Source organism: Carassius auratus, chromosome 32 (genome assembly GCF_003368295.1).
Source record: "Carassius auratus strain Wakin chromosome 32, ASM336829v1, whole genome shotgun sequence".
Taxonomy (NCBI): Eukaryota; Metazoa; Chordata; class Actinopteri; order Cypriniformes; family Cyprinidae; genus Carassius; species Carassius auratus.
The window spans coordinates 31,156,588-31,177,255 of record NC_039274.1 but is presented as its reverse complement, the minus strand read 5'-3'; the positions used below and the strand labels follow the sequence as shown (position 1 = coordinate 31,177,255).

Here is a 20,668-nt window from a genome sequence, read left to right as displayed (position 1 = left end):
GACCCCAGAAGTTAAGACTCGATGGTTTACAGCAGAAACTACTGGGCATGCGCACATCAATATAACGTATTTTTTCTTACACTGTACAACAATAATTACTAATTTTGCATTCTTGTAATGGGTAGGTTTAGGGTTGGGATTGGTGTAGACGTTAATAAAACACAATCTAATAAGTAGAAAATTAAATGTACTGTTAGCTTCCGGTCTGTGCGGTATCCCGTCTAGTAGCCACAACCCCAGAAGTTCGAGCGCAGCACCCGAGTGAAGCAAAATGGCGGAGCTCGAGGATGTTACGTTAGACGGCAAACCGCTTCATTCGCTCCGTGTGGCGGATTTAAAAACCGCCCTGGAGCAGAGAGGGCTCGCCAAAAGTGGACAGAAAAATGCACTTATCAAACGGCTGAAAGGGGTAAGTTTGGTCAAAGGGTGCGCTTAAAATCGTGCGCTTGCTGTCAAGTTGACTAAGAGACGAGATCCGACCGACAGGCCAAGTATCGCCGCTTCGAGAGCGGGAATGTTTGTCGAGTCCATGCGGCTAGTTTGAATCATTTACCGCGTCGCAAAGCAATTGTTTCCCACTACGTATGCAATTATAACACGTAATTTAAACAATGCAGCAATATGGATGCTTTTTAAACAGTCTGAGGGTCATGAGAAGCCGAGAGTTGGCATCGTGCCCGCGCGTCGTGTGTTTGCAGTAGGGGCGCGCGCTTGTCAGTGTGACGCACGCGCGCCTGACACTCGCACAACGTTTATAAACATGGTAGAAATTATCGTCTGTTTCTACAATTTACAAATGATACTCACGCTCGATAATCAAGTTTGGGCAATTCCTATGGGCTATTTTAACTAAATCACTCAACTAATTTGGTTTTAAATGCTGCGTTTTAGGGGGTCGGAGTCTTTCACACTTCTTTCACTCGTTCAAAATCAAATCAAGCAAGAGAGTGTTTTTCTTTCAGCTCCTATTTTCCATCGACGATTAGCATAACGACCGGTAAATTGTCAGATTAACAGAGTCATCTGCTAAGTATGTGCTATCGATGTGAATAATTTGAAAGGCTAATGCCCCGCCCACTTCTGATATAAACACTTTATTCAGAGACCCTTCTACACGCTGACTCTTTTATCGAGACGCAAGCAGTCATGCTGTGCTGCTCGGGTAATTTAAGTGAGATAGTTTTCGTTAGTTTTTCGATAGTTTTACGAAAATGACTGTTTACTGAGTTTGAGGTGTTACAGGCATATTTTCTGTAGCTGTATTTTTGACGTGCATCATCTGCTTTGTTTGAAGGCTCTTATGTTGGAGAATCTCCAACGAACATCTACTCAAAACATTGGTCTTCAGCCCAACTCTCAGGTAAGAAAGACATATAAACCCTTTTTTTCCCATTTGTGTCTTTTATAGAGTTATCGTTTTTAGTCAAATATAGAACTGTACTAGATTGTAAATTCAGCCCTCATAAAAAAACGTACTTGCAAATTATCAACGTTGTTAAGACTTGTTGCACATAAGTTGTTGCCTGTATTATATTACTGATAGTGGATACTTTTTAGTGTGTAAAAGGCCTTTAAGTACGATTAAAAATGGCCAAAATGATAAAATACATATTTGCATAATGGATTTAGTAGGGCTGGCATCTGATGAATTAGTGCTGGAAAATATGGCCAAAATTTATATAACAATATATTTCTTATTTTCGGTCGATATGAAACCGATATTCCGATATCGATATAACCACACACATAAAAAAGCCTAGTAAAAACTGCCAAGAACGCCCACAACAGATGTCTGTGCATACAAACTTATGAAACATTAATTTGCCAAGTCTGACACCTCATTTAAAACTATATAATAAAAACCGGCACAAATAAACGAATGTTCACTTTTTTTTTATTTAGCTTTCATGCGAACAAGAAATATGAAATCACTGTCAAATAATCGTCTCAGACTGCCCTGATTAATATTAATATCTTTAACTTCAAACTATAGGCTAATGTACCCTAACAGTCAAATATTTTTGATGTTTTTAAAGAATTTATTCTGATCACCAAGCCTGCATTTATTTGATCCAAAATGCAGCAAAAACAATAACATGTTGTTGTTTTTTTACTATTTTTACCATTGTTTTTTAATCATTTTTACTATTTAAAATAACTGTTTTCTATTTGAAAATATAAAAAATGTAATCCTGTGATTTTTTTTTAAAGCTATATTTTTTTGCATCATTAGTGCAGTCATGTGATCCTTCAGAAATCACTCTAATATTATCATTTGCTGCTCAAAAATCATTTAATATTGTGTTGAATGTTGAAGTATAATGTTTTCAGGTTTCTTTGATAAATAAAAGGTTCAGAAGAACAGCATTTATCTGAAATAGAAATCTTGTAACATTATACATGTCTTTATAATCACTTTAAAGCATCATTGATAAATAAAAGTATTCATTTCTATGATTTCTTTCCAAAAAAGAAGGAAAAAAATCATACTAACTCCAAGCTTTTAAATGTTATACTGTATAATGTTATAAAAGCTTTTTATTTCATATAAATGCTGATCTTTGGATCTTTATATTCATCAAAGAATCCTGAAAAAAATTACTCAACTCTTTTAAATAATGATAATCAGCATATAAGAATGATTTCTGAATCATGTGACACTGAAGACTAGAGTAATGATGCTGAAAATTCAGCTTTGATCACAGAAATAAATTACATTTTAAAATAAATTCAAATAGAAAGCAATTATTTTAAATAGTAAAAAAATGTTTTTTTTTTCTTTTGTTACTGTTTTTGTTGTGCTTTGGATAAAATAAATGAAGGCTTGGTGAGCAGAAGATAAATCTCTGTTCACGAATGCTACTTTTTCAGATAAAATGAAACCGCCATCAAAACTTTTATGAAGACATTGCTTTCCCTTTATATCATAAATTAATCCCACAAATGTCACGTAGCCTCTGAACATCTATTACATGCTAACTGCAAGCTTGTCATGCTTATTGGCTTCAGGAATTGTAAATGAGATGACCTTGACTGGAGTGTGCTTCTGTGTGTGTGTATCAGATTGGAGAGGAGATGAGTCAGAACAGCTTTATAAAGCAGTACCTGGCCAAACAGCAGGAGCTCCTCCGACAGAGACTGGAGAGAGAAGCTCGAGAGGCCACCGAGGCAGATGGTAAGCAGACTCACATGTACATATACAGGTTATAACACGGACTTGACTACACCATCTGTGCTGGGATTCTTAACATATAGTGATACAGCATTATGTTTGAAGTTGCCTATGCTAATTCAGTGTTTCCAGTGATGAGCCTGCCATGCTAATACCGATGCACCAGCCTGTCTGGGTGTACGTGAGTTAGCTTATCTTCTCACACTTGCAGTGTGCTCTGAGGAAATACTAGGTGGTTTTCAATGGCTGTCAAACAGTCATGTTTTTTAAATTAATTTTCTTTACCTGTGCATTATTGTGCCTGTGCATTAACGATGCTGGCTTTCTCGTGAGTGTATGCTTTCAATTTTTGGACACTTTAGATTGTAGGTGCACATTGTTTCACCTTCAAAAAAAGCATGACCATTTCAATATGCTGCTTTCAGAGACACAGAGTCCTGCTGGCCCTGAGACGGATGAACACACGACAACCAAAGATGGCACTTCTTTTCTGCCAGATAAAGTAAGCATAATTTGTATAAAACTGACTTATATTATCTTAATATTTGCTCAAAGAAATGTATAAGTTGGAGAAGTACAGTTGTGCGCCCTATCAGATTTATTTGATCAGCAAATACACAGGCTGATTTAATTTGTGGAATGTAATTTGCTTTAGTATAGATCAGATGCCCAGAACAAACATTACCTTTTATGACGACATTGGTTTTCTTTGCAAGCAGTCAGAATTCAAACCACATATATGCAATCATGTTGAAACAGTAGATAGTCTTATATTCTCATGTTGTATTTCTAATGATGAGCTTTCCATGCTAATACTGATGCACCAGAATTTGACTGTGTCACTCTGGGTGTCAGTCATTTCAACTAAACTTGCAGGGGTTCTAAACAAATCTTAGGCAGTTTTCATGGACTGTTAAACTGTCATAATCCGATTGCTTATTATATTACATTACATTATAACTACTGAATAAATCATTGGAGATGGAATGTGTAGGAACATCTGCTCAGCTTTTATATATGTGTTTGATCTTTCATTTACATTGTTTTCAGCATCACATCATACACTCTCATCTGTCTGCAACCCAATCGGGTGGTGGAGGGTTGCCACAGGACCCTGGGTTAATGGGATCACACAGGTTGGATACAGGCCCTGTTCCAGTGTCTCAAGAGTCAGCTGACTCCAAAGCTGGAAGGATACGGCATCCTTCTTTCCCTCCTGGGCACGAAGAGGTCGCAACACCCTCTCCTCCACGTGCAGTCGCCTCCTTGTCTGTGCGCGTGGTTGGACAACCTGAGCGTCAAGGCCTGCCTCTCATGATGCCCCGTTCTCAAGAGAGAGAGGGAACGGCCCCGGTCGAAGCAGGTCCTGCCCACTCAGTGTTGCAGCTCAGCCGTTCTGCGAGGGCCGCAGCTTATGCACAAGTTGATAGTGATGACAGTGATGAGGATGATGATGACAGTGATGATAATAATGAGTGGGGTCCTACCTCTCATGTAAAAAAGAGCATCCGGACTCCTCCTGTTCACACTCCACCAGCTGCAGCCCCCCAACGATCCCGCAGAAAGCTTCAGCCACCACAGCACATCCCTCCCCAGCCTCAACCGGTCCACCAGCCGCCTCTGCAGCTCCGTCAGCCTACTCCTCCCCCATCCCCACCTCCAGAGCTCTCTTTCCCACTCCCCGACACTCCCAAACAGAGCCCAAATGACCAAGATGAGCCAGCAGGCCTAGCAGAAGGTGCTGCCCCAGGGGCAGGCGTGGCCTCTCCTCCATCCCTCAACAGACAGGAGTCCAGCTCCAGTTCTAGATCCAGCAGCCCAGAACCACGCACACGCAGACCTGGACCACTTAGCCTGCTGGTCCGCAAAATGGAATCTGAAGGTGTGTTTGGCGCACAGAGGGTAGAGCTCGAGGAAGAAGGAGAGATGGAAGTTGAAAAGCAGCAAGATGGTGAAGCAGAAGTGCAAGACTCCGCTCAGCAGCTTGTCGGGCCAGGGGTGTCTGTGTCAGCACCCACAATGCCCCCTGCTCAACAAGATGCTCAAGACTCTGGACTCTTGGAGCAGAGGAGAGGTAAGCAAAAAAGTGAGGAAAGGGAGAAAGTGGATGAGACCTCTGCACCATTCCATTTGACGTCACCCACCACTCTCCCACCTAGAAGTCCACACATTTTCTCAGAGGTTCCACCACCTGATTCACTTGCATCATCCTCCAAACCTGAGCAGATGTCAGTCCTCACATCAGGGCCGAAGTCCTCTGAAGATACTGGTATGGAGACAGAAGCCTCTGCAACGACGTCTGATTCAAAAAAACACGAGGAAGACACAGAAGTGAAAGTTGTAGAGAAAAAGCCACCTAAACCAGCAGAGGAAAGTGGAAAGGCCCTAAAATCTCCTCACTCTACATCTGCAGAAAGAGAAACGGATGAAACAAGGGACCGTTCACTGAGAGAAAAAGTTAGTGAACGACGCTCTTCAACGCCAAAGCAGGCATCATCATCTGACTCTGATTCAGAATCATCATCCTCTCGTTCTTCAAGCTGTCCTTCACAGAATAAACCCAGCCCACCCAGCAAAAAAAAGGTATGTAACTGGCTAATCAAATCCATGTATTTTAATTCTGTTGGTTACTTCTGCCTTTGCTGTGTTCTGATGATGAGCCTGCCATGCTAATACTGATGCACCAGTCTGACTGGGTGTACATGAGTTCAGCACAACTTCTCACACTGGAAGTGTGATCTGAGGACAAACAGAGAGAGTTCATAGAAACAAAAAAGTACTTTAATGGAATGAAGTCACTGTTAATATGAATTTTGATGAAGTTGTCTTGCTTTACTCCAACCAGGACGAAAAAGAGAACAGAAGAGAAGATATTCAAGAAGAAAAAAAGGCTCAATCTTCAAGGTCAGTAAAGTCTTTCATACAGTTACATTTCGAGGTCGACCTATATATCGGTTTTGCAGATTAATCGGCACCGATAGGGGATTCATGCAGCTAACGGAAAAAATTCATGCCGATAGTTTTTCTGAGTTGCATCCGCGGCTGGAAAGGCTGAAACGGTCTCTTGCGTTATTCAGTACGGGAGCTGGTGCTGTTTGATTTGACACGTGACACTGCAGAGACCAAGACACTTCAGACACCAGATTTAAATCTTAAGATTTAGACATCAAAACAGTGTGTATAAAACTATGCTATAGTACGTTTTCATGACATTGCTAAGAAAATAATTTGTTGACTAGATGCTGCATTAGTGGAAAAAGAACAGTAGTATGTTTGCTATCAAGGCAAAGAAGATTGCCCCACACACCCGTGCATGATAATATTGTGTATCTGCGTTCTCATGGGCTGGTGATGTGTTGATTTGAATAATGACCATGTCACGCCACAGAGCACCATTCACAAAGTTTTCTATTAAATTACATTTTATTAGTCACAAATCGTTGTTAATGTACATAATGACTTCACCCAAGGGAGTAAAATTGTGTATTACGTTTTTCAGCTAAACGTATGTCTTTCTGTGGCTCTAATAAAACCTGTATGATTCATATAGAGAGTTTTAATATAGATTGCACCTTCTCTTTCCATTTTTTTTTTTTTTTTTTTTTTTTTTACATTGGACTTCAAACTCCTGTGCTGCTTTTTTGATCATTTTTCAAGTTAACTCTTAGTCATATGCATGTCATTTCAATGCAATGGCCTTTGTGTATAGATTTAAAGATTGCCATTTAGTTAGTGTTAATTTCAAAAATCTACTAATATATTTTTACATGTTAGCGTCTGTTAACATTAGTTAATGAACTATAAACCATAATGATCACTATATGATATTTAATATTCATATTTTTATTTATTTACACCGTATGTTTTTTTGTGTGTGTTTTAATAGTGAAGCACTATTATAGTTTTCATTCAGTATCAATTTTAAAAAGTTGATTAATAGAATTAGTTGATTCATCTGTATCTGCCAGTGTGGTTCCAACCTGTTTGGTATTGGTAAATCCCATTATCGATTGAACTCTAGTTACATTGCATTATACAAGTACAAAAACACAACACTTTCAGTGTGTTTCAGTTCAACCATGCAGCTTATTTATAAATAAGCTGTGAATAAATAATTTTTGACTTTTTTTCTGGTCATCTGTGATTTAGGAAAATAATTGAATGTCTTTCTGTTCCTACTACATATGTATTTTGAAGTATTTATGTAATGCAAAAAACAAAACAAAAACTATGCTTTCAATGATCATGCAAAAAAACTTTTATGAGAAATGTTTATGTATGTGTATGCTCTGTAGATATTTAATCTGTGTAATGTTTTTTAAATTAATTTCTATTAAGCTCAAATAACTGGAACAGTCACAGAAGTTCATTGGTCAATGTGTGGGATGCTTGCCATTCAATTCACACACGTTTCTGTCTTTCACACCTCACACATTTTCAGAACCATTGTCTCCCATTTACCATCGTTGGATTCATAGTCTAAATGCAGGACCACCCAGCATATGCAAGCTCAGAAATGCATGAGCTAAAACTGCCGTCTGTTATCATGCATAGTTTAGTGAAATTGCCCATTTGGACTCATTCAGGCCTTCTCACCAGGACATCCAGCAGATGGAAGTCACTCTTGGTCGTCTTTTCTTTATTCTGTAGGAGAGATAATGCTACAGTATATTGGTTAATGCTTTCAGCAATGTTAACAATGCAGTGTGAAGAGCCGTTAGATTTTATGACGCACTTACCTGACCTTTTTTTTCTTTATACCTGTGATCCTGACTATGGCATTGGCCACCAATTCTGATGAATAATTAGAAATAAAAACCAACAGCATCCTAATAAATTTATCCTTATTTTATATACTAGTGATGTTTATAGATTCCAGGGTTTATATAACATGATTTCTGAAGTGATTCACACACTGTGATCAGTTCTTAAAGACGTGACCAAATAAAGAGAACCTGATAAAAAAATGTATATATAATGTATTAAGCAAAATGATCAGGCAATGGGAGAAGTATTTGAACCACTGCTTTTCGGTACCTGGTGTATCCCTCCCTTTTAGCAGCAGAACAAACAACCAAATGTTTCCAGTAAGTGTGGATCAGTTATCAGTTTGAAAAAAAAAAAAAAGTGATCACAAGTAATGTAAATGTATGCAGAAATTGGACAAAAGGGGATTATTCACCCACAAAATTGATATAGTCTGATTTGCTCAGACGTTTGACATTCCAAACCTGTATGGTTTTCTTTCTAAAGTACATCATAAAAAAATATGTATTTTAAGAAATGTCTCTGTGCATTTTTTTTTTTTTTTTGCCCATGCAATAGAGAGAACGGTTTGTTTACCAATATTTTTTGCAGAAGAAATATAAATGTTCCTTCTCAAAAATAAATAAATAATAATAATAATGTGTATAGGTTTGGAACCACGCGAAGGTGAGAAAATTATAAATGACGGAGTATATAAAAATAATGACAATTTTAGTTTTTCCTAAAAAACTAAACCAAATTGAATGTTTATTTTAAACGTAAGAAACTTTAATTAATTAGAAAATTATTATTTTATCTGTAATTTTAACACACTTTAAAACCCATCCACGTAATAGTTAATTTGACTTTTCGAAATATGGAATATGAGGGCGGTTGTATTTTTACTCAGGCGTTCTATACGACAGCCTGTTCATAGGAGGGGGTCCTGTTCGTACTTCTCATACTTCCCCTAGTGCTGCTCAATATGGCTGCTCTGTGAGCGACGCCGTGACTGTGCCGACGCATTGCACAAGAGAGAGAGGGAGAGAGAAAAAAAAAACACTGCGCGTCCGCTTCTCACATTTCTTGCTACGCATCTTTGACAGGTAGAACCGGTATAAACGGCCGTCGCGGTCCCGGTTAAAGCCTGACATAATGCTGTCGGACGGCAACAAAAACGGGTAAGGGTTGAGAGAAGGAGAGGCGGTTTCTAGAAATACCCTCCGTCGCTGGTTCGGCACATCGTTTAGGTGATAGACATTTCTAATATGAGCTTAATCGATAGAGCGATTGTGTTTATACGGTGGTCCTTGTGTTGACTTTAGTTAAATGTGAAACGAAATATAGTTTTATTTCATTTTAGATGGTGTTTATAAAGCGCTCTTCGCTATTTAAGGCCCAGTGAGATGCCTAACGCTAAATTTTTGCCCTCAAAATGATCGAATTTAATCAGACGGCGCATATGGTGCACAGAAAAATGCTTTTGATATTGTATCTCGGTAGATTTTGAAATGCAGGCGTTTTCGTCATGATGTTGGGGGCAGGGGATAGTGTTCAGGCTCTTGGGTTCATTAAAGATGTGGGCGATTCTCGGGCGTTTTTAGTCATGAGAGAGTTATGTATCTTTAGTCTTAAATTATTATTAGAGAAACCTTGTCCACGATGGCCTGTTTGAGAAAGATTGCAACATCTCAAATTATGAATAAAACAATGTTAACTCCGGTTGCATTTCATCTAAGCCGATTCAACTGTGTAAAAAGGTATGCAAGCTGTTAGGCGTAGTATACCTGTCACTTAATGCTGAAATTAATAGCCTGGTAAGGTAAGTTTCATGATCTGCATAGAGCTGTGTATTAGGTTTCAACTATTTTCTCTTGAAGGAAAGCAAATCATATGGTATTTATATGCTAGGCATTGAAAGTCCTCAAGGGGAAAAGGGGATGTGACCAATGACATCAGTGATGGAAAATAACAGAAATGTGTTTTAAGAGATCAAACTTTGAAAATGCCAGTCTGACAAAGTCGGTCCGAATACAGTATTCTTCATTAACTGTTACAAAGCATCTTAATGCGTGGAAAATGAACTCTGAGCCTGCTGTAGTTCAGTTTGAGTTTGTCTTTCAGGTTTTCCTCTTGGTGCTTGCCAACTTTGCATTCATGTGTAAATGTTAAGTATTGTAAGAGCTTGGCTTTTCTATCCGTGGGGGATCTGGCTACCCGTCCCCCTTTCCCTCAGCATGTGTTGACTGCTTTTTTACAAAGGGAAAGCCTTGTGCTCTGAGAACCCAGAGGCAGTTTTTCCCTCCTCAGAGCAAATGGCACCATGGCTGATGTCTCTGTAGAGACCACGGTGCCTAGGTGCGGTGCACAGGTGTTTGTTTATGTGTGAGAGAGATTGGTTATCTACAGAACAATGAATGCGATTGAATCACCTGTAGGTACGGGAATGTCACGAGCCAGAGAAACCTTTCCCCTGTCAGCACTTTGTGTGCCATGGTTTAAAATTAAATCAAAAGTGTTGCATACAATTCAGATAAGTCTGTTATGTGTTTAAACAGTTTTATTATTTTGAGAGCTGGTGAAGGTCATCGGATGAACACTATTTTTTTCACAGGTTTGGCATTGACAAGGTTGTTTATTTTTTAAGAAGTTTAAATAACTTAGTCATTTATTCCTATGATGGAATAGCTGCATTTTCAGCAGTCATTTCTCCAGTCTTCAGTGTCACATGATAATTAAGAAATTATTCTGATCCTTTAATGCTCAAACTTTTCTTATATTGAAAATTGTGCAAGTTTTTTTTTTAAGGATTTTTAAACAAAGTTAAAGAACAGCTTTTATTTGAAATGGAAATCTTTTGTAACATTGTTAATGTCTTTACTTTCAATTTTGATCAATTTAATGCATCTTTGTTGAATAAAAGTCTTAATTTCTTAAATCTTGTTGATCCCAAACTGAACTGTAGTGTATTAAGACTGTGATGCTCCTCCGTCATGGAAGTTTAGTTGGTGAAAAGCTCAAGGGCTGCAAAGCAGAACCTCTGTAATATCAAGGGGGCATTTGGTTGATTTTTATAATTTAACTTATGTATTAAAGACATGCATTGAATACATTATTAACCTGTTGTGATTTTACTGTATATATTGTACTACATATTGGTGGTATTGTGATTCATAAATGCACTGCATTTATATTCCGGTCTTTTAATTCATATTTTTGCAGTTATTTGTTACTAGTGTTGGGCGATGTGCTCCATTCACTGACACACAATATTATCATGCTAATTAAATTATTTACTTAGTTTCATAGCGTGAGAGTGAAACAACTCCAGGGTAAGGCTAAAAGCAGCCTAATGTTGGGATGTGGTGTCATAAAATGTTTTTAACCTTCTCAAGCTCAAATTAAGTTTTAGTAACAAGTTTTTAGTACTCCAGATAATATGTATCTGGAGTAATAAGGTAGTTAGTTTTTAACTGTTGCAAATCAGCAACACCTGCCTTGAGAGGGTTAATATGACTGAATTTCTATTTAACATAATTGAATTAATATGTTACTACTATAAATGTTACTACTAATAATGCTTATATTTCCTCAGTTAAAATGAGAACATTACCATCAGAAAAAAAACATCACTGACTTCAGTCTAGCACAAGTTTATGTACAAAAACACTCCTGTTATAATCAGTGAAGCTATCAACACTTCATGATGAATGGATCTCTTATACTTGCATTGAACATACATCTGCATGAGAGAGCAGAATTCAATCAGCGAGTGCACACACTGAACAACAACAACTGGTTTCAGCGATAACTCATCTGAACAATTCTGATTGGCAACAGCATTCATGAACTCATAACACACAACACAGTAAAAACACAGAAAAAGATCTATGGCGCTAATAAGCTCTGATATTAGATGGTATTACTAGCCTGATGATAATAAGAATACAAGATATGCGACTTCTCGTCAAAGGCATCAGCCATGCTCAGACCCAAAAAGGTCCACTGCCCAACACAAAATTATTTGCTGTATGCATAAATTATATTTTTCGCGTTAACCGTCACAGCCTTAATACTTGGCTCCTGCAGAGTCTAGCATCAAACACACAAGACCAAGCTAATATTCAGGACTATTTAAAAATGATGAACAGGTGTGTTGGATAAGGGTTGGAAGTCAACTATGCAGATCACTGGCCCTCTAGGACTGGAGTTGACTAGCCCTGGTGTATACAGACCTTGGTTACAAATTTAAAAAGATACATATGTATTAGATTTTTTTCCTCAATGATTTCAAGTTTTATTACCATGGCATATACCATCTTGTTTATGTATGTGTGCGTTACGCTGGCAGTGAGAGTCATTTAACCCAGCAGTTATTTATAGAGTGACCCAAATCCCCCAGCCTCAGCCACCTCACCCCTCACTCTCTTTCTGTCTCTTTCTCTTGTTCGGTGACTTTCTCTAGGGAGGTAAAGCAGGAAGCTCTCTCTGAGCCTGCAGGCCAAGTTGCGATGGAACTGGAGGGCCGCTCTCTTTCAGAGCGCGCTATACAGCAGTCTGACCACCAGGGAACAGAGACCAGCAACACCCGCCCAGAGGAGGTAAGAAGGCCCACAGAACAAAGAACCAGTGGAAACTATAACCCTGAAATATGGGCAGGGGTAACTGAAGTCTATAAGGCAGTTCTAGCTCAAGTGATTTTTCAAATGTATTGTCTGTCTTTAGATCTAATTCAGGATTGGATAGAAGACTTCTGTTTCCATTATCCTCTTCTCTTTTTCCTTTTACTCCATAGCAGCAGTGTCTGGGGGATGCGTTTGCCTAATAATGTGTGAAATTAGATACTGTTGAGGTCATTGTGCGTGGATGAATCAGTGCTAATTTTTAAAGTGCTGTTTAACAGTTTGATTTTAAGCCTTTTTGTACGTAAATCCTGCTGAGACGAGTTAAAATGGCCATCCATCAACCACCTAAGTGATAGAGACAAACAAATTTTATTTCAACAAATATTTTTAATTGTGGTGCTTTATAAAAGTTTAGAGAGACAACTGATTTTCGGGACATTCTCAGACTAATAACCCTTATTTGAGAAGTTGCATATCTAAAGTCACCCCTTTATAAAACAATTCCTTATCATATATTTTGCCATAAGTGTTTAGTTAAACAGTGCAGTGTGTATTTGAGTTGTAGTGAGCAGAATGATAGAGCCTGGCAACATGTAGTTTAAGATGTAGGCTTTAGTCTCTCTCTGTCCTCTCTTTTTCCAGCTATTTCTCTCTCTCTCTCTCTCTGCCCGTGTCTCTCACTCTTGTTCCCTTTCTCTTTTTATCTCTGGATCTGGTAGTATGACTGTTTTGTGGTTTAAAATCCCATTGATTGCTTTGTTGTGAAGGTGCCCTCCCCTCTTCCATTGCTCATACTGGTACCTGCATACTGCCACCACCTCTTCTCCTCTGCCACCTCCATCACCTGCCCCGCTATGCCCAAGCATCTCAGCTGTACCTGAACTAGGCCCCCAGAGTCGCCACTGCACACTTAGCCTGACGGAACCTGCAGGATCATTGGCTACTGCCTCGTCATACAAAACTGATGTGGCCTCCTGATGGGACTGCTTAAGAGAAGCTGAAACAGCTGGTGAGACGCGGGAGGCGTCAGTCGTCAATCGTAGTATGCCAGAGAAAGAGTGATGCTCACCAACAGAGACATTTTTCAGAGCGTTTACACTGGTCAGACGCAAGCATCAGATGGACTTCTCCTGCCAGAATGATGGGAACACAGCTGTCTTGATGCCTCCTGCTGTTTTTGCTCACACTTCAGTACTCGATTGAACTGATATGAACTGATTACACAGACATCTGCTGTTTCTCACATGCCTGTAGGCTGGTCTCAGTGAGTCGAACAGTCTGAGATAATGAAGCGAGACTTATGGATTCATTTACTACAAACAATTTTTCCTTTCGTTTTGAGTCTCATCTGTTTGTCAACAGCCTTTTTGTATTTTTTTAAAGGACTTCTCTTGACACTTTAAATACAAATGGACTTCATTGGATATTTCAGAGAACTTTATGCTCCAGGCTAATTGAAAACAAACAAAAAACAGCCTTCCTGTTTCTGCTGTTACCCAGATTAACTTGTGGATGGCACACTGTGTGTACAAAGGACTTGATGCAGATGATAAAATGCTATGACAGATTATTACCAGACTTTTGGCTGGTCAAACTTCATGTGTTTCTTATTGGTTCATAGTGTGGATGCTGTCTCCCCAGCCAGCGTGGACACTGGGAGTTTTTTTTTTTTTTTTGCCACAGACTTCCGTTGCTTCCTGAACATTCAACAAAAACTTTAAAGACTTTTTCAAAGACCATTTGAATCACAATTCCAACCACAACAGCCAGAAACAGCTATTGAAACATTGAAAAAGTGCAGTTCCAGTCAGCCGGCCAATCAGCATGCTCAATTGTGATCGTATCTCGCCCTCACTCCGCAGACTCCTCTGATTGGACCTTTGTTGCCTAGATACAGTGCACACTGCTGTGCGGTTGGGCCATAGCCAAGCCAGAGAGGAATCAGGTGTCAATGGTACCAGGAAAACCCTTTTTCCCAAGATGTATTTGTTTTTAAATAACTTAAAATGGAAAGAAGGTTTATTGCTTTATTAACAGTGAGGTTAGAGGGTGTTAGTTATCATATATTTTACAGCATATATGGGAAAGTAGGGAATTTGGTCAAGCATGTGTAAGTTGAAGTCATGTTAAAGTAAAAACTAAAGCAATAGCAAATATAAGGGATTTTAAAATTCAGAAACCGTTTATAATAATGATGGGATTCTCAAAGCGTCTGTTTGTCAAAGCATCTGTACATTATTGGTGTAACTGATAGCTGTGCATCTGTTCTTCCCCCTCTCCTTTCTCTCGTTCCCCTCCTTTTCCCAATGTTTCTGTGTGTGTGTGTGTGTCTCTTCCTCCACACATCCACTGGGATCTTGTTTCTCCTTCTTTCTATTTCATTTCAGAGCTCCACCGTAAAATCATTTGCTGCCCGCAAGATCTCCCTCAGCAGTAAGTGTCTTCAAAATGTTACCTTTTTTTACCCTTTTACCCTTTTACCCTTGATTTAAAACAGTAACCAGTAACTTAGGCAGGATGCTGACTTCAAGTAGTTTACAAAGTGTTAAATAAAGTGAAAATAAATTCAATTCCACCAAAATCTGTCCGTTCCTTCATGTGGCTTTATTGAAACCAGTCTATTGCAACGTCTTGTGATGTACATAATGCATAACGCTCGCTCAAGTATGCTTGAAGCTGAATTAATTTGTAAGACCATTCCACTGAAAAAGGTGCTTACAGGGTCAGTTAGGAATTATATGCTTTGCTATGCTCCTTTACCAGTCATTTACAGCTGTATCTGTTTCTAGGTTTTGCGATTTTGTAATTAATTTTCCTTGGCACTAGGTAAAACAGAAATAGCGTCGTCTGAGGCAGAGCCAGTGGGTGGAGCCAGCAGGAAAAGAAGATGGGGTTCTAGTACAGCAGTCACTGCCAAGAAGCCGTCAATCAGCATCACCACTGAATCGCTGAAGGTAAGTTATCCAAGACCGCTCCCACATTACCTTAACAGATACATGGTGAATCACTACCTGTTTTTGACAGCCTAAAATTCAGTGTTACAGGTTCAGTGTTGCAGTATTCTCAAGTTTAATTGAGCGGAAATCTTAAATATATGGACTTTGTATAGTATGGACAAAATTGATAACTGAATTTAATTGTCAGTTTTATGTTTAATAGTACTGCATAAGAGTATTTTTACATAACTTTGCTCTTTTACTTAACTACAAAACTCTGTTACAGACTCTAATTCCAGACATCAAGCCCCTACAGGAGTTGGTGGTCGAGCTGCACCCAGATGAGGGGCGTCTCTCTGTGGATGAGGACTCATCCGGGCCTCGTGAGCGAGAGGAACCAGAGGAGGATCAGGGACTCAAGATCAGACGCACAGTGACACAGGTGAGCAGGACAATGGCTTGTAGCTGACAAAACAAATATTAAAGGGATAGTTCACCCAATAATGATCATTTTGTCACTTACGCTCAAGTTTCAGACCTATATGAATGTATTTCTTCTCCTTAAAACAAATGATAATTTGCTAGGCCTGATTTACTTCCATAGTATTTATAAAAATAATAATAAATCCATACTGTGAAAATACAGTGGAAACCTTCCACTGGTTTGGTTATCCGCATCCTTCAAAATGTCATCTTTTATGTTTAACAAAAGAAAGAAACTCTTAATGGTTTGGAATAACTAATGGCTGAATAAATGATGACAGAATGTTGATTGTTGGGTGAACTATCCCTTTAAGGTTTGTCTTTGGTACTATGAACAACAGTGCAGACTGCTGCACAGTATAGCAGAAATACCTTAAACATGCTTTTAATCCTTTTAAAAAGTTAAATGGCTTATTAATTGAAGAGTGAATATTTTTGTAGGAAAGCACTCTGATATTCAGTGAATGTTTTTGTATCAATAAACTTTGGTCTAGATTGTTCCATCTGATGGACAGGAGAATGGGCAGAAAGACATGGAGGAGGAGGAGGATGAAGAAGAGCAGAAGTGGACTAAAGGAGAGACAGAAAAACAAAGGAAACAGGAGAGCTCCCCTGACGCTTCCATGGAAATACATGACGGCGAGTCCAAGAAAGGTGACCGGCCATGATTTGCTAGTTTCATTTTAAGTAATCTTAACATTGGTTTTTTTTTTTGTTTTTTGTTTTTCTTCAAGCAGGATTATAACTGTTTTTTTTCTCTCTCAGTCACTCCCAGTGATTCTTTGGTTCGCCGCTCCATCAGTCAGCAGAACTCCGGCGTGTCCATAACTATTGATGATCCCATACGGACGGGTCGCCAGCTCTCTCCTCCTCGCGGAAAAACTTCCAACATCATACACGTCCACAATCTGGTAAGCACTAGATCAGGTTGCTCATTTCACTGTTCACTGTCTTACTATAATGTTGGGATGTAATTTCTATGTAAAATAATATGACCATATGAATGACAGCACTTGAATGAACCAAATGTGTGGCAGCACTTCCCCCTGAAAAAATATAAGTGTATATAATGTAATTATAAAACAGCAGACGGGCTGATTAAAATGCAGATTCATTATCTGCCAGCAGGAGGCACTTTAGGAGTGGCGGAATTAGCAGCTTCCTGTAAAGGCTGTAAACAACTGCTATTTTATCAGGCTTCATAAGAAAGATTAAATGAAAATGTCATCGAAACTTCTGAAGACAATCGGTTCCCTTCGAAGATACATTCATATAAAAACACCCATGTGGCGTTTTGACTGAAACGTACAGCGCTCATTTATTCAATAAAGTCGATGCCTTTTGGAAAATCTTTTTGTGGCAGGCCTTGAGATCTACTTGAGATCAGATATGTTTTGTTTTGAGATTGAGTCTAGAGGATTTACTGCTCTTTTGACCCCTGATCTGAACGTTTCCTCTTTAGGTGCGACCTTTCACCTTAGGGCAGTTGAAGGAGTTGTTAAATCGGACAGGTAAATTGGTGGAGGAGGGTTTCTGGATTGATAAGATCAAGTCTCACTGCTGTGTCACAGTAAGTTATAATTGTTATTATTATTTCTGTGATTCAAAAGTTTGGAGTCTGTAAAATTTTGTTTTTGAAAGACTTTTTTTTGTAATAGCAGAAAATTGTGAAAAATATTTAAAAATATATATAAAAATATTTCACTATTACTTTGTTTTCTTCTGTATGTTTGTTTGAATGCAGCATTGGTGAGCATCTAAGACTTGAATAAAAAAATCCTACTGACCCCAAACTTTTGACCAGTAGTGAATTTTATTCATTTTGTATTGCTTATCCTCTTCTGATATAATCTCATTGTTCATTAGAGATATTATATTGTGCCTTTAGTTTTCTTTTAACCTCCATTCTGTCATGTTCTCTCTCAGTACTCCACTGTAGAGGAAGCTGTGGCCACTCGAGAAGCACTGCATGGTGTGAAATGGCCTACAAGTAATCCCAAAGTACTACGTGTGGATTTTTGCGAGCAGGATGAGGTCTGAAAAATTTGCACAAATCTACCTCATTTGCTTTCTTTGCTGTCTGGCATTCTCATGTTCCAGTATTTTAATTAAACTCTGCACCCTTGTCAATTTGTATTTTGTTCGATCTTCAGTTGGACTTCCATAAAGGTATCGTGTCCAGTGACCGTGCAGTTGAAGGTCATGACCCTCACGCCTCAGGAACTTCAGCTCGCCCTGCCGCCCATCACCCACTTCCACCTGCAAATCACGAAAAAGAGAAGGAACGAGAAAGAGAGCGAGACGGAGGAGCCTTAGCTGTGAGAGACCAGTGGGCAGAGAGGGAAAGAGCGATGGAGAGGAGAGAGAGGACCCGTTCTGAGCGGGAGTGGGACCGGGATAAAATCAAGGACTTCGGGAAGGAAGACCGAGACCGAACGAGAAGGTCACGATCGCGAGAGCGAAGACGCAGAGAGAGAGGCAAGAGCAAAGAGAAGAGAACAGAGAAGAAGGGTGAGGAAAACTAAATCTTTTGGAGTGTTTAATGTCACTTTTTCTTCTGTCTTGACTTTATTTTACATTGTCTCCCACTTTGTTTTCCAGATAAACCAGAAGAGCCACCTGTAAAGCTTCTTGATGACCTGTTCCACAAAACTAAAGCAGCTCCCTGTATATACTGGTTACCCCTCACAGATGAACAGGTTAGGATTACTTCCTCTAGTCGAAATCACACAGAACCCTCTTTTTTTCCTTTTAATTTAAGTCCTTGCTGTTTTCCCAGGCGACACAAAGAGCTCTAGAGCGTGCTGAGCGCATAAAGGAGCGAGAGAAGAGGAGGAAGGAACTCCAGGAGGAAGAAGACAAAAAACAAGAAGAACAGAAAGAGCGAGCAAAAGGTCGCGATAGAGAGGGTGGTAATGCAGGTGTTGTGAGACGTTCAACTGAGGGAGAGCGAGACAGAGGGAAGGAAAGAGAGAGAGAAGGGGGCAGAGAGGCAGAAAAGAGGAGAGACGGCCACAGAGGCCACGGTAGCGACTCCAAACCTGTAGTGGGGAGCAGACGCTCACAGAGCCGTAGCAACACCTCCAGAGACAGACGACACTGAGTGCACGAGCGTGGATGGGTTTGTAAGATCAGAGTCGTCAGCATGGTGACAGCTCCAAGGATGATGAATGCATGATGGATTGGTCACCCTAAAAAAAAATTACGTTTTGTCATCTATTCACCCATGTTTTTTATGGAAAATAAGGTATTTAAAAAAAAAAAAAAAAAAAAAATATATATATATATATATATATATATATATATATATATATATATATATATATATATATATATATATATATATATATAATGTGTATGATTCAGCTTTTTTTGTCCATACAATGAAGTCGGAATAACACTTTATTTGTATTGCCAAAAATAAAAAGTAATTTTGCTGAAAAAATAAAATATTTACCTGTTTCATAGAAGAAATGGGTTTGGAATAACATGAGGGCGAAAGACAACCTATTTGTTTTTTATATCCCTTTAACATTTATTTTTCCTAATTATGTCATCAGTGTTTCACAGCACCTGCACACGTCTCAGTCACTCAGTTTTAAACTTTTTTTTTTTTTTTTGGTCTTTCCATAAATCTCAACTGAAGCGGAACTTATCCCAATAGAGGGACTGCTGAAAGTTATGTTCAAAGTAAAAAAATAATCTTATGGATGTGTGTGTTTTAGTGTGCTGTCTAAAGCTCACAAAGTCAAAAGAAACTATGAGAATATGAGTCATATTTTCCCTCTCTCCATTCCGGAGTCGTCTTTTATTCATAGTTTAACTAGTGCCACTTAAGGCTATAGGGTCATTAATTCATTGTGTAATTATGGGATTTCTTTTTCTTTTTAGCCACTGTATTCAGATTCAATTAATATATTTCCAAATATATTTAATTCTAAATTAAAAGTCCCCTATCCACATGTTTGGACCACTGTTGTGAGTTAATGGAGTCAGTCCTGCCGTTGACGCTGATCTCACTGAAGGTTTTTTCATAAGGTCTGAGTTTATTAAAATGACTACTGAATTTCCAATGCTATGAACCACACTGTAGATTCATTTGTTAGATTCTCTTCTCCACCCTCCTCTGTTCTTTTCCCTGGTCTTATGAAGTTTACTGTTCAACTCTGAATCAGACAAGGTATAAAATTGACCTTTATAGAGAAGATAGCAAGAGGCCTTTTAATATTATTTTAATGTTGTAGTTTTGAAGATCCATTTCAAAAGATTCTCTTTTTGGATTATTTTCTTTATGAATGTGCAGAATGTACAAAGAATAATAAAACAATAAGAAGGAAATTGTTTCTATTTTTGTGATGTGTTTTCTTGAAATGCTAAGAATAATTGCAGCAGTTTGAGTGAATGCTACACTGAAGATTGTCATGTCAGCAGTGAAATCCAGGTGCAGGTGTGGAAAATGTATTTTAAGACAGGGAGGTTATGGAAGACCTATTTTGATTGTTTTCACAGGCCCGCAATATATATGTGTATAGATAGATTGAGATATGCTTTCATTTTTTTCATTTTTTTTTTCATAAGGTTTGTTCGGCTTGAAGTGGCGCGCGCGCAGATCAATCGGCGTTTAAAAGCAAGCAGATCCGTCTGCTTTCGCGGTACTTTGATGTCATACACCGATCGATCTGTGCAGCCGAATGATGTTGAACGTG

At 38.7% G+C, this 20,668-nt stretch overlaps 1 protein-coding gene and 3 non-coding genes across 4 annotated transcripts; all 4 read left to right on the top strand.

Moving 5' to 3' along the window:
• The first annotated feature begins 236 nt into the window (after positions 1-236).
• LOC113052127 (apoptotic chromatin condensation inducer in the nucleus-like) lies at positions 237-19,214 on the top strand. Its single transcript, XM_026216470.1, has 17 exons — positions 237-409; positions 1,295-1,360; positions 3,064-3,175; positions 3,598-3,674; positions 4,223-5,755; positions 6,018-6,076; positions 12,384-12,519; positions 14,931-14,976; positions 15,370-15,497; positions 15,766-15,921; positions 16,457-16,616; positions 16,728-16,873; positions 17,425-17,532; positions 17,889-17,996; positions 18,116-18,473; positions 18,564-18,661; positions 18,742-19,214. Exons 1-17 carry the CDS (start codon positions 272-274, stop codon positions 19,063-19,065), a joined length of 3,753 nt encoding a protein of 1,250 aa, XP_026072255.1. The 5' UTR covers positions 237-271; the 3' UTR covers positions 19,066-19,214.
• On the top strand, positions 3,299-3,398 carry LOC113052565 (small nucleolar RNA U6-53/MBII-28). Its single transcript, XR_003277069.1, has one exon. It is a non-coding gene; the product is annotated as a small nucleolar RNA U6-53/MBII-28 (small nucleolar RNA).
• On the top strand, positions 3,960-4,062 carry LOC113052566 (small nucleolar RNA U6-53/MBII-28). The gene has a single exon (XR_003277070.1). It is a non-coding gene; the product is annotated as a small nucleolar RNA U6-53/MBII-28 (small nucleolar RNA).
• Positions 5,820-5,920, top strand: LOC113052564 (small nucleolar RNA U6-53/MBII-28). Its single transcript, XR_003277068.1, has one exon. It is a non-coding gene; the product is annotated as a small nucleolar RNA U6-53/MBII-28 (small nucleolar RNA).
• Positions 19,215-20,668: the final 1,454 nt, after the last annotated feature.

Bases quoted from the DNA above. Each gene is read 5' to 3' on its own strand.
- LOC113052127 (XM_026216470.1), top strand. From the start codon at position 272: ATGGCGGAGCTCGAGGATGTTACGTTAGACGGCAAACCGCTTCATTCG. The intron at 14,977-15,369 runs GTAAGTGTCTTC...CCTTGGCACTAG, and splicing joins CCGCAAGATCTCCCTCAGCA to GTAAAACAGAAATAGCGTCG. The intron at 17,533-17,888 runs GTAAGTTATAAT...GTTCTCTCTCAG, and splicing joins AGTCTCACTGCTGTGTCACA to TACTCCACTGTAGAGGAAGC.